Source organism: Coregonus clupeaformis, chromosome 24 (assembly GCF_020615455.1).
Source record: "Coregonus clupeaformis isolate EN_2021a chromosome 24, ASM2061545v1, whole genome shotgun sequence".
Classification (NCBI taxonomy): domain Eukaryota; kingdom Metazoa; phylum Chordata; class Actinopteri; order Salmoniformes; family Salmonidae; genus Coregonus; species Coregonus clupeaformis.
The window spans coordinates 23410056-23423918 of record NC_059215.1 but is presented as its reverse complement, the minus strand read 5'-3'; the positions used below and the strand labels follow the sequence as shown (position 1 = coordinate 23423918).

Below are 13863 nucleotides of genomic sequence, written 5' to 3'. Positions count from 1 at the left end.
TGAGGAAATACAGTGGGGAGAACAAGTATTTGATACACTGCCGATTTTGCAGGCTTTCCTACTTACAAAGCATGTAGAGGTCTGTAATTTTTATCATAGGTACACTTCAACTGTGAGAGATGAAATCCAGAAAATCACATTGTATGATTTTTAAGTAATTAATTTGCATTTTATTGCATGACATAAGTATTTGATCACCTACCAACCAGTAAGAATTCCGGCTCTCACAGACCTGTTAGTTTTTCTTTAAGAAGCCCTCCAGTTCTCCACTCATTACCTGTATTAACTGCACCTGTTTGAACTCGTTACCTGTATAAAAGACACCTGTCCACACACTCAATCAAACAGACTCCAACCTCTCCACAATGGCCAAGACTAGAGAGCTGTGTAAGGACATCAGGGATAAAATTGTAGACCTGCACAAGACTAGGATGGGCTACAGGACAATAGGCAAGCAGATTGGTGAGAAGGCAACAACTGTTGGCGCAATTATTAGAAAATTGAAGAAGTTCAAGATGACGGTCAATCACCCTCGGTCTGGGGCTCCATGCAAGATCTCACCTCGTGGGGCATCAATTATCATGAGCAAGGTGAGGGATCAGCCCAGAACTACATGGCAGGACCTGGTCAATGACCTGAAGAGAGGTGGGACCACAGTCTCAAAGAAAACCATTAGTAACACACTACGCCGTCATGGATTAAAATCCTGCAGCGCACGCAAGGTCCCCCTGCTCAAGCCAGCAAATGTCCAGGCCCGTCTGAATTTTGCCAATGACCATCTGGATGATCCAGAGGAGGAATGGGAGAAGGTCATGTGGTCTGATGAGACTAAAATAGAGCTTTTTGGTCTAAACTCCACTCGCCGTGTTTGGAGGAAGAAGAAGGATGTGTACAACCCCAAGAACACCATCCCAACCGTGAAACATGGAGGTGGAAACATCATTCTTTGGGGATGCTATTCTGCAAAGGGGACAGGACGACTGCACCGTATTGAGGGGAGGATGGATGGGGCCATGTATCGCGAGATCTTGGCCAACAACCTCCTTCCCTCAGTAAGAGCATTGAAGATGGGTCGTGGCTGGGTCTTCCAGCATGACAATGACCCGAATCACACAGCCAGGGCAACTAAGGAGTGGCTCCGTAGGAAGCATCTCAAGGTCCTGGAGTGGCCTAGCCAGTCTCCAGACCTGAACCCAATAGAAAATCTTTGGAGGGAGCTGAAAGTCCGTATTGCCCAGCGACAGCCCCGAAACCTGAAGGATCTGCAGAAGGTATGTATGGAGGAGTGGGCCAAAATCCCTGCTGCAGTGTGTGCAAACCTGGTCAAGACCTACAGGAATAGTATGATCTCTGTAATTGCAAACAAAGGTTTCTGTACCAAATATTAAGTTCTGCTTTTCTGATGTATCAAATACTTATGTCATGCAATAAAATGCAAATTAATTACTTAAAAATCATACAATGTGATTTTCTGGATTTTTGTTTTAGATTTCATCTCTCACAGTTGAAGTGTGCCTATGATAAAAATTACAGACCTCTACATGCTTTGTAAGTAGGAAAACCTGCACAATCGGCAGTGTATTAAATACTTGTTCTCCCCACTGTATAGGACCGAATGAATGCTTATAGACCCAACAAGTGATTGATGAACATCAGAACGCAGTCTGTTAGGCCTGGCTTAACCAGAAATGGTCTAGAGTAACTGGCTTTAACCCTCCACCGTATAGCAAGACACTTGTGTTGCTGTTGATAAGCCAGGCCCCCAACTTGATAGGACCCCCCAATCCCACTAGTAGTAGTTATGACCCAGATTCTTTCATCACATTGCCACAGCTCACTCCCACAGCTCTGGGGGGACTAAATAACAACTACACCCCCCGAGCCTGAAATCCATGTTAAACACACGCACACTTGCACACACACTAGCTCACATATGCATATGATCACACACACACACGTGCCCTATATTGCTTGTATCTCTATTCAATCAAATAAAAGTTTATTAGTCGCATACACAGATTTGCAGATGGTTTTACAGTGAAGTAATACCTAGCAACACATAAAACCATGTTTAAACAATACACACATTATCCAGAAAAATAAAAACATTTTCAGAACGAGCAATGTCAGAGACCGGAATATAAATAATATAAATATACACTCAGTGGCAAGTTTATTAGGTACACCCATGTAGTATCGGGTCGGACACCCCTTTGGCTTCCAGAACAGCCTGAATTCTTCAGGGCATGGATTCTACAAGGTGTGGTGTTCAAACGTTGCTCAATTGGTGTCAAGGAGCCTAACATGTGCCAGGAAAACATTCCCCACACCATTACACCAACACCACCAGCCTGTACCGTTGACACCAGGCAGGATGGTGGACCATGCTGCTTATGCCAAATCCTGACTCTGCCATCAGCATGAGGCAACAGGAACCAGGATTCGTCAGACCAAGCAATTTTTTCCACTCCTCAATTGTCCAGTGTTGGTGATCGCGTGCCCACTGGAGCCGGTTCTTCTTGTTTTTAGCTGATAGGAGTGGAACCCGATGTGGTTGTCTTCTGCAATAGCCCATCCGTGACAAGGACCGACGAGTTGTGTGTTCCGAGATGCCGTTCTGCACACCACTGTTGTACTGCGCCGTTATTTGCCTGTTTGTAGCCCGCCTGTTAGTTTGCACGATTCTTGCCATTTTCCTTCAACCTCTCTCATCAATTAACTGTTTTCTCCCACAGGACTGCCGTTGACTAGATGTTTTTTGTTTGTTGCACCATTCTCGGTAAACCCTAGACACTGTCATGTGTGAAAAGTCCAGGAGGCCGGCCTTTTCTGAGATACTGGAACCGGCACTCCTGGCACCGACGATCATACCACGCTCAAAGTCGCTTAGGTCACTCATTTTGCCCATTCTAATATTCAGTCGAACAGTAACTGAATGCCTTGATGCCTGTCTGCCTGCTATATATAGCAAGCCACGGTCACGTGACTCATTGTCTGTAGAAGAGAACCATTTTCGTGAACGGGGTGGTGTACCTAATAAACTAGCCACTTAGTGTATATACATATAATGGTGTATAAAGACAGTATGGACAGTATATGAATAGAAAAGTTGTGTACAGCAGTAGTTATATAGGATGAGCATGACTAGAATACAGTATATACATACACTGAGTATACAAAACATAAAAAACACCTGCTCTTTCTATGACATAGACTTACCAGGTGAAAGCTATGATCCCTTATTGATGTCACTTGTTAAATCCACTTCAATCAGTGTAGATGAAGGAGAGGAGACAGGTTAAAGAAGGATTTTTAAGCCTAGAGACAATTGAGACATGGATTGTGTATGTGTGCCATTCAGAGGGTGAATGGGCAAGACAAAATATTTAAGTGCCTTTGAACGGGGTATGGTAGAAGGTGCCAGGTGCACCGGTTTGTGTCAAGAACTGCAACGCTGCTGGGTTTTTCACGCTCAACAGTTTCCGGGGGGACGACTCAATATTAGGAAGGTGTTCCTAATGTTTGATATACTCAGTGTATAATGTGGATAGAACAGTATGTAAACATTATTCAAGTGACCAGTGTTCAATGACTAGAATACAGTATATACAGTGCCTTTATAAAGTATTCATGCCCCTTGTTCCACATTTTGTTGTTTTCTTGTTCTTCCTGTGACACCGGAAGCTGTAGATGTCCTGGAAGACAGGCAGTGTGCCCCGGTGATGCGTTGAACTGACCGCACCACCCTCTGGAGAGCCCTGCGGTTGCGGACGGTGCAATTGATGTACCAGTTGGTGATACAGCCCGACAGGATGCTCTCAATGGTGCATCTGTAGAAGTTCGTGAAGGTCTTAGGGACCCGCTCCAGTGAAAAGCATCTCCTTTTATGGGGAGAATGTTGACTCGGCACAAACCAAGGGTAAAAGGGAATACAGTCAGTCAGGAAGGCTGCAACACAGAATCATAAAATAAATGGCCAATCTGTTCTGGCAAGTGTCATATGTGCAGTGCTGGAATTCATCATCCTCACTGTAGCATTCATTTGGCCTGACATCAGCTGCTGCTGCAAATGAAAATAACATTGATAATTACAGTGTTCTGGAGGAGCTCTTTTCACTTATGTACACATACATATATTACAGTGTGGTCTAAGGTACTGTATGCATGCATGCTGAAAAATGCCCAAGTGTCTGTGTTTCTTTCATTGTTTAGTTGTTTGAGTTTATTTGTCCCCAAAGTAGCATCCCTAAAGTGGTTTTGAGTTCTCCAATTCTTCTGCCGCTCCTCTCGAGTGGTTTTGCCGATAGAAATGTGCGTTTGTTTATTTGAGTGAAGGTATTTATTTAGTTTATCTGAGGAAATGGGAATAGAAGGTCTTAGCCTAGTTCTAAAATGATCTTGGGAAGGCAACGGGAGAGGCAGGCAGACCATGAGAGAGAGATACTCTCTCCTTCCTCTCTCCTCTCTCTTTCTCTCCCTCTCCTATCTTCCTCTCTCCCTCTCTTCTAATTCTCTCTCTCCCTCCAATCTTCCTCTTGTCTCTCTCTCCATCTTTCTCTGTCTGGTGACCTGGGCTCTCTGTGCTCCTCCCGAGTCCCCAGCCAAGCTCCCAGCCAAAGGCAAGTCCGTCTGGCCGTACGCACCCCAGCTAGGCCTTACCCCTCACACACAGTCCAACCACAACAACATTAAACGTCTGACTCACTCTGGCCCTCCTAAAAATGCATTGATCTTTCCACCTCCCCAAATCGATGTCACTCAAAAGGATGTTTATATTCCCCAATGAGTCCACAATTAAGACATTAATTCAGAAACTACAAATATTTTTTCTCTCTAGCGAAGTCATTACCATTGCGTTGGTGTCATGATGTATGAGCTCATGTTACGACAGTAATGCCTCGTAGATCAGGGGATATGTGAATATTCATGAACGTGCAGGGGTTATTATGGAAATTATGCAGAGATCTAAACCGAGGGAAGACGAGGTAAGAGACGACGGAGTGACTGGGCTAAAATCCAATCAGAGACACTTTCCCAGGGCTGCAGGGTAAGGGGGTGGGACTATGAGCTTGTGAAGTAGGGAGGGGCAGAGGGGGTCTGAGAGATGCAGTCTTGATGGAGGAGAAAGGTAGGCAGCCGTGACAACCTCCCTATCCACCTCGCTTCTCCCTCCTCCCCAAGTGAGTCGCACTACAGGTACAAATGACCTAGATGTCCCCACCCACCAGTAGTACAGTATGTACAGGTAACTGCCAAAATAATGGAAACACTTGAGTAAATGAGGGATACAAAGTAAAAGCAGGTGAAAGCAGGTGCTTCCACACAGGTGCAGTTCCTGAGTTAATTAAGCAATTAACATCCCATCATGCTTAGGGTCATGTATAAAAATGCTGGGCAGGCCATTTTTTTGGCAATGCCCCCATCCACAGGGCACGAGTGGTCACTAAATGGTTTGATTAGCATGAAAACAATGTAAACCATATGTCATGGCCGTCTCAGTCACCAGATCGAAACCAAATTGAAAACTTTTCGGAGATTCTGGAGCAGCACCTGAGACGCCGTTTTCCACCACCATCAACAAAACACCAAATGATGGAATTTCTCATGGAAGAATGGTGTCGCATCCCTCCAATAGAGTCCCAGACACCTGTAGAATCCTTTATTTTAGAATTTACCTGTAATTTGCTCTAAGCGCCACAGTGAGTGGTGAGCTGCTCCTAGCAAGGCTGGCTGCCCTGAGGTGAAGAATGACTATATGTGACCATGCCCATCCACTGGTTGTTTCCACCCAGCCACCTCTGCTGCTCGTGTACAGTACTGAAGCGGATGAGCAATATGTTAATGAGGACTGCACTCTGTTACTTTGTTGCCATCATAAATAATGCTGCATTAAACCCCCCTTATTTGACGCCGCAGCAGAAATAGACTATGCGTCCTTTGACCGTGCTTTTACTGTACACTACTGTAACTACTAAACGGCTACCCAGTCAATTAAGGATATACAGTATAACTATTTATTCTTGAATAATTTAATTTATAAATGCCTCATGAGCTTTCAAATTATTTCACAGTAACTTGGAGATGCAAATAGGCAAACCAGCAGATTATAAAAATGTAGATACAAGGGGAAAACAACTCTGACTAATGGGAAAGGGTCTGGTTCGTGTCTGGCTGTCTGTCTGCTTGTCTGTCTAACCGGCATGTCTGCGTGATGCTTGTCTGCCGTGGCCTGAGAACTGTATGATACTGTGTAGGCAGGGCTAATTTCACACACCATAAAGCAGCCGGCGCAGACGACAGACACGGACAGCCCTGCTTTACAGCCAGCCGGCCCCCCGACGGACTGCAATATCAAAACCCAGCGCATGAATAACAGAGCAGGATTAGTCAATACGTCTGTCCTATTTGTCCTCAAAGCCCGAGCTCAATGTCTCTCCACAACCAGCTCTCATTTTGTACACTATGGAGATTGGTCAAAGTCTGTGGAAGTGGTTATAGAAAACAATTTTGTTGGCCAATATGTGGTGTGGATTAGAGTGAATTATGATCAGTGCTTGAGGAAGCTTTATCTGAGTGTGGGAATGGTGGAGTAGCTAAGTGACTGATGAGAGACAGAGTTGGTGTGCGGGGGGGGTTAGGAAAGAGCAACGCCAATCCATTATACAAGTTCAGCCGAGAGCTGGAGGTCAATGCTGTTTAGAGCCGCTGCTCTCAGTAAAACGCTTAGCACTGCCTAATGGAAATCCCTGCCCCATGTTAGGGCTCGCTGGCTGTGTTGTTTCCTTTCCTTCTAATGGTGGGTTAGTTTTAGCTCCTGAAACAGCCGTCTTTGTGCCATCATCCAAATGCCCCTTAAGCTACCGATTGTGATGCAGGTAAATGTGTCATACACACCTTCTCTCTGATTCCAGGGTTTCCACGTGTGTGTGTGTATGTTAACAGTGATTCATAATCCATAAAGCACTCTTCTGTCCCCAAGGCATGAAACATGTCCATATATGAGTAGTGCACTATATACTCCATCTGAACCCGAGACCATTTGTTTCCACAGGGCCACAGAGAAGATCTTGGCTCGGGCGCGTCAGCTGGTGGACGTCAAGAAGGAGGACGGCTTCACAGCTCTGCACCTGGCCGCCCTCAACAACCACCGAGACGTGGCTGAGATCCTTGTGAAAGAGGTAAGTAAAGGTGCTGAAAAAAGGGTTTCCCTCAGCCTGTATATATCTGTATCTTTCTATCTCCCCTTCTCTCTCTGCTCCTAAGTGTTGTGAAGGAGACCTCCCCCTGGTGGCTATTAACGGTTATTACATATTTGGTTGTGGAGCAGCTAGAAGGGTTGTTGTTTCCATGTAACACCTTCAAGGACTTGTTGGCTTAAAATTAAGTTTCCAAGAAACTTTCCTTAATACTGCCATGACAACATTCTTCGGAACTGGGACAGGAATGCCGAAGTATAACATGACAAGTACTAGAACAAAACAAAATAGAATACTTTTTTGAAACAACAGTGGATCGAAATCAGTTTCAGTGCCCACGTTGTTAAAATCGGGACAATCAGTGAGGTACAACACAATAGGGACACAACGGCACAGTAAAATACTTAGATACCAAGCAGTCACAGGACAGCGACATAAAAAGCAAATGCATGCAATGTAACATTGGTACCTTCTGAGCCTTCCAAAAACTGAAAAATGACAGCAACACCCAAAGATGGCCGCAACAACGTTATATTCAATGATCGTGTGCCTTTTAAGCTTCAAAAGGAACATCCCAACTAACTTTCTCTTACCCCTCACCCACCCTCTCACAGGGCCGCTGTGACGTCAACATCCGCAACAACCGCAACCAGACGCCGCTGCAGCTGGCGGTGACGCAAGGCCACGGGGACCTGGTGCAGCTGCTAGTGGCCGAGGGCGCGGACGTCAATGTGGAGGACGAGGATGGGGACACGGCCATGCACGTCGCCCTCAGCCGCCCGCAGCTGGCCAACGCCACGCTCACCCCCGCCACCACCAGCACCACGACCACCACGCAGGGGAGAGGAGAGGGGTGCCCGGGCTCGTCATCGTCCTTGCTCTACTGCCAGGTAAGACTGTGAGGAAGGGTGGGATTTTTCTTGATTCTTGGGTGGTGCGAGAGAAATTATACAAAAAGAGGCGTGACAGGAAGAGAAAGGGAGACCAAAATAAGAGAGAGACCTGGTTTTGAACGAAACATTAAATCAGTATGAAAAATGTATGCACTCACTAACTGTAAGTCGCTCTGGATAAGAGCGTCTGCTAAATGACATAAATGTAAATCACTGAGGGATAAATTAATTACCCTTACACTATTAGACTATCTAATCATCTTCCCTAGATTCAAATAGGCACAATCACTGCTCACCTCTCAATTGTCATACACAGGTCTATTTAAAAATGTGTTCCTTCTATTAGCTAGGTAGGTTAATGCAAATCATCAGCATTGTGTTCTAGCTGCCACTGGCACCGCCGAATGGTATCTGCACGACCCCAAACACTGCAGTGCTCAAACTGGCCATCTGCCAAGCCTTTTTGGATAGGGGAAACACACACACACACACACACACACACACACACTGGCCATCTCAAGGTGGCTAGTCTAAGTACCCTGTATTCACATTGTCAGCAAAGGAGGGGGGTTCTGGATTTGATTGGATTTGGGCTTGTCTATTTCTCCAGCTTGGGTGCATTGGGTTTAGTGACATCACTCCCTTGCTGTACTATAGTCTATGTACGAGGACCAGACATGCCTTTTGCATTTAGTAAACAGGTGGGCAGCTTGCATCTGACGTGCCGCTGATTACTAGAAGATTATTGATTAATTGATACTAATTATCAATTACTCATTTTAGTGTCATCTGACGTCCCCACTAATCTTGTTGTGGTTGTTGTGCACTGTACTTTCTGTCTCTCTCTCTCATATCCTGTGTGTGCAGCTTTGAATCTCATGTGATTCCTTTAATTTACAAGAATAAAGGCTCGTCAGAACTCAACTCTCCTCCTCTCTCCCTCCTCTTGTCTCCTGTGTAGCTGAGCAGCTCGGGGCTGATGGGTAATACAGAGCTGAGCGTGGGCGCAGCCATCGCCTGTTTCCTGGCACAGGAGGGCGCCGACATCAACTACGCCAACCACAAGGGCAAGAGCCCGCTGGACCTGGTGGCTGACACAGCCGTGCTGCAGCTCATCAAGAGCTTCTCCGAGAAGCAGCGGTATGTACAACTACTGACTGGCTGGCTGTATCGTCCTTAATGGTTCTACTATTATAACAGCACCTCTTACGCTCCTTGCTCTAAAGGCTCAGCCTGGAGATTAAGGCCCCAATCAGACATAAATGGGCTTTAAAATAAGTGGAAAAGACGAGAACAAATAACTAACCAAATCAAAGAAGATAGGATTTGTTCTCTTTTCATACAGTGTACCAATCAGTCTTTCATCCATCCGTTCCTCCAGGTTGCAGCGGCTGCAGGCAATCACATGCGGCACGTCACTGAGCAGCACCAGCCTGCGGCGGGTCCACACCACCCCCAATACCATGACCAACCTGGCCATGCCCGCCCTGCCGGGGCCCAGCGAGTGTCTCATCTGCTCCGAGCTGGCCCTGCTCGTCCTCTTCTGCCCCTGCCAGCACAGCGTCGCCTGCGAAGGTATATTGGGTGTGTGTGTCACTGCAGGAAATAATGTGTGTGTGGGGGCAGCTGGAGCATTAAGGCTAGTCCTGGACTAAAATGCATCCATTGAAAGTGGTTTTAGTCCAAGACTAGGTTTAATCAGTATCTGAGAAACTGGCCTTTGGTGTTCCCACAATGGTACTCGGGTACCATATTTTAGCATTGAGGTCTTGATGTTTGGGATCTGAAGTGACTCCTCGTGCCTCTCCCTAATCTCTCCACAGAGTGTGCTCATCGAATGAAGAAATGCATCAAATGCCAGGTTACAATCACCAAGAAAATAAGACAAGGTAATGATACCACAGATGACTAGAAGCCCTTTCTTGTTTTCTGATATTAATTGATGTGTGTCGGTGAGGGGCATTGATAGTAATTGATAAATAGAAGCTACAACATAAATAGATGTCCTGATAATACTAGTACAGATCACAATACCCTTTAATGGAGTGTTTTGTTAAATGGTGAAGTGAATTATGTGTATCCCCCTCCTCTCCCTCCAGACCAGACAGAGGTGGACTGCAGCCCGGGCTCGGAGAACTCGGAGCAGCACAACCTGCTGGAGCAGCTGCAGTCACGCTACCGCCAGATGGAGGAGCGCATCACCTGCCCCATCTGCATCGACAACCACATCAAGCTGGTCTTTCAGTGTGGCCACGCCTCCTGCATCGACTGCAGCGCCGCCCTCAAGACCTGCCCCATCTGCAGGCAGACCATCCGCGAGCGCATCCAGCTCTTCGTTTGAGGGCGGCGCTGCAGTCTGTTTTCTGCTGGTGTCCGTTAGTCAGTCAGTCTGCTCCTCAGTCCTTTGCGATTAGCCACTTGCTCGTCCATCCTGACTCAGCCGCTGCGCTTTGTTGTGTTCTGTTTCGTGAAGTTGCACCAGGGGTGTAATCATTACGCCGATTCTGTTGCAAAACGTTCTGGCTGTTGCAAAACGTTTTGCCATAGAAACCGTTTACTCCAAACAGAAAACACAAACGAGAGTTTCTATTGGGCAAATTCAGGTAGTTCCCTCCGTGTTTCGTTCCGTTTGCTCTGTTTGCTTCCATATGTATCTTAAACGGTAAGTGGTTTCCTTAATGAATACATCCCAGGGTTTCCAGCAGTATCACATAGCTGGATATGGTCATACTGACTAGATTTTTTTATTTTGTTTTTTGGTTGCCCATTTCTGCATGGAAAAAATCCAGCCGCTGCCCCTGAAAGGCTCTGCAATGCTTTCTCCGTGGCCCCCAGTAACCAGCAGCCACGGCCGGTTACATCAGGAGGAGTAGGTGGTGCCGCAAGCTCCACTCCTATTGGTGAACAAGGAGGACGTCCCTATGAACCAAGGAGGAAGTCCATCTGAAAAGTCCCTCACCTGTGCTGCTCTAAGAGGATGTCTGTTACTCCCCATTTGATTGCACCCCACCCTGTTCCCCCGTTTGCCTGTCTTGCCTCCCCTGTTTACAAGGCTGCAGAGAACTGTCCATCTCCCTGTCTTGAATCCTGTGTATTATGTTTGCTCTCCTTCGTATGAAGCTATTTGTAATCAGTGTTAGTCTCCAAAGGGTGATGGTATAACTAAAGGCTCCTCTGTATAGACCCTCCCGCTTGCCGTACATACGTAAGAGGAAAATACACACTATATGCATGAGTATATGCATATTCTAAGCTGAAGACTTTGTTGTGGGTTTGGTTACATGTGTGGTTTTAAGATTACCAGTAATTAGTACTGAGTTATTTATGTCTAAAGGTGTTTCTATTTAGCTAAAGTCATATTATTTTTGGTGTTTGCTGAAATTTCACCCAAGCCTATGTCCTTCTCTACTCAGGGTCCTGATTCATTGAAACGCTTCTAGTATCAAAAAGGTTACGGAATGTTTTTGTTTTGTTTTTGTCAACCGTTTTTACATTAGAGCCTTCTGACAATTTGGTGTGTGCATTCATTAAGGAACTTGTAGTTAATATCTGGTAACACAACAGCTAGGACTGTTTTATAGCAGAATAGACGTGTGGATGAGTTCACTTCAGCCCAACATACCTTTCTTGCTTTAGGTATGAAATGAATGTTTAAATACACCATTGTAGAGAGTGGTTTGCGTGTTGCTTTAAAAGAAAGGAAATACTTATTTGTCAGACGACGCAGTGCAAGTCATTTTCCTTATACCATCACCCAGATACCTATTGTTCTTTTTAGATTTGTATAAAGAGCATGAACGAAGCCCGTGTCTTTTGTTGGCTGAACCTGACTCTGTCAGTCTCCTCAGCGTGTAGCGTAGCGTTGTACTACACAGCGAGTGCGTTAGCTACCCATCTGCTTGCTAGCATCATCACACTCAGCCTCAGACAGGGCTCAGTCCATTGGGTGGTGCAGAGAGGTTTGTCATTGAGTTTAGGTCAACTTTGGACTCTTGCGGACAGAATTACTTTGGATTTCTGGAAGCCTTGGTGTCCTTTGGATAGAGGAAGATCACTGATACTGTACACGACGATGAATCCTCCAATACAGAACAGAAAGGATTATTGGTCAAGTGACGTGTGTAAACTTACACCAAAGCTGAGCCAGAAAAATGGTGTATATGCTTTTTCTTTCTTATTTTGTCACAATGTGGACTTTTGACAGCCTTTGGACTCTTGTGATGTATCTTTTTTTCTCAAACAGATGTATTGTAAACATTGAATTAGAAATGGCAAAAAAATATATGAAGTGTGCATCTGTAGTTACCTGTCTCGCATCATATTCAGCCTACATAGAAGAAACCCTCCCCGGTCTGTGTTTGGCAATGCATTTTGGATTGTACATCATCCTTTGTATTTTTTGGTTTGTTTTCCAAAGGGCTTATGTGTTTAAAAAAAAAGATGAATATTTGAATCTTCTATTTCATTTTTCTATTTTAAACTTCCAGTGGTTTTGTAGATCCCAGCTTTGAGTAAGCCAATTAAGTTGTACATTTGAATGTCAGAAAAATGTAACCTGTCTTACTCTGCCTTTTGTGGAAAGGTTGTAAAGACGTGAGAGAGAGCACAAGCGGGGGAAAGTAAGGTTTATTAAAGGTTTACTCTAAGAAGTACTACTACACCAGTGTCAAATCTTTAAAAGGATGTGCACAGGACTGCACAGCCTAGTTCATCTAGATATAATGCTGTAGCCATTATCAATGTTCAAGTCGTTTGAAATAATTGAATAGCACTATTGTGGCTCCCTATGTTGATTTTGTCTCACAAAACTATCATGGCGATTTACTATTTGGGCAAAAGAACAAGAGCATAATGTGATCTGAGGAGTTTGCTATGGAGTTTGGACAACAGGTTTGGACAAAAGTAGTGCACTACATGGGGAATAGGGTGTCATTTGAGACGGCGCCCAGTCCCTCTTTCCCAGCTTCTGAAGGACAACTGATATCACAAAGAATTCAGTTTCAAAGTTTAATTAATCCAAATATTTTTTTAGTTTATAATTTTAATGATGCATAATGAATCGAGAGATCCTTTATGATCGAAGCAATTAAATCATCAAAGATTGTCATCTGGTGTCCTACATTGGGTCATGTGAGTAGTCTCTGTGCACAGGTAAAGGCAATAATTATTTAGAAGAGCCAGGAGGTTTGGAAATGTACTACTAGAGGTTTGCTGTGAGAAGTACATATACCATTTAAGCAAGACATTTTACTATTGGTGTGTACAGTACAGCACTTGGAGTTCTGATGTTGGCCTTACTGTCCATTCCTCCAATGTTTGTTTTTGTTCAGTTGTATTCTGTACGAAAATATTTTGCAATAAATATGGAACTGTTTTATAAGGATTTGGTGTTCTGTGCTTAATCAGTCACCGTCTCCTCCCAACATGTACAGTGCATTCAGAAAGTATTCAGACCCCTTGACTTTTTCCACATTTTGTTATGTTACAGCCTTATTCTAAAATGTATTAAATTGTATTTTCTCCTCATCAATCTACACACAACACCCCATAATGACAAAGCAAAAACTGGTTTTTAGAATTTCTTGCAAATTTTTTTAAAATAAATTGAAATATCACATTTACTTAAGTATTCAAACCCTTTACTCAGTACTTTTGTTGAAGCACCTTTGGCAGCGATTACAGCCTCAAGTCTTCTTAGGTATGACGCTACAAGCTTGGCACCCCTGTATTTGGGGAGTTTCTCCCATTCTTCTCTGCTGATCCTCTCAAGCTCT

At 44.7% G+C, this 13863-nt stretch overlaps 1 protein-coding gene across 4 annotated transcripts in view; it reads left to right on the top strand.

Annotated features, from left to right (window-relative positions):
- LOC121538434 (E3 ubiquitin-protein ligase MIB2) overlaps nt 1-13472 on the top strand; it is a 78354-nt gene extending 64882 nt beyond the window's left edge. For 3 of the 4 annotated variants that reach the window (XM_041846430.2, XM_041846427.2, XM_041846431.2), the window contains 6 exons: nt 7052-7178; nt 7811-8086; nt 9051-9229; nt 9471-9664; nt 9913-9978; nt 10189-13472. In XM_041846430.2, coding sequence (XP_041702364.2) covers nt 7052-7178; nt 7811-8086; nt 9051-9229; nt 9471-9664; nt 9913-9978; nt 10189-10430 — 1084 coding nt within the window. In that variant the 3' untranslated portion in view covers nt 10431-13472. The remainder of the gene's footprint in view (nt 1-7051; nt 7179-7810; nt 8087-9050; nt 9230-9470; nt 9665-9912; nt 9979-10188) is intronic. The other variant, XM_041846428.2, reaches the window with a different exon arrangement.
- Nucleotides 13473-13863: the final 391 nt, after the last annotated feature.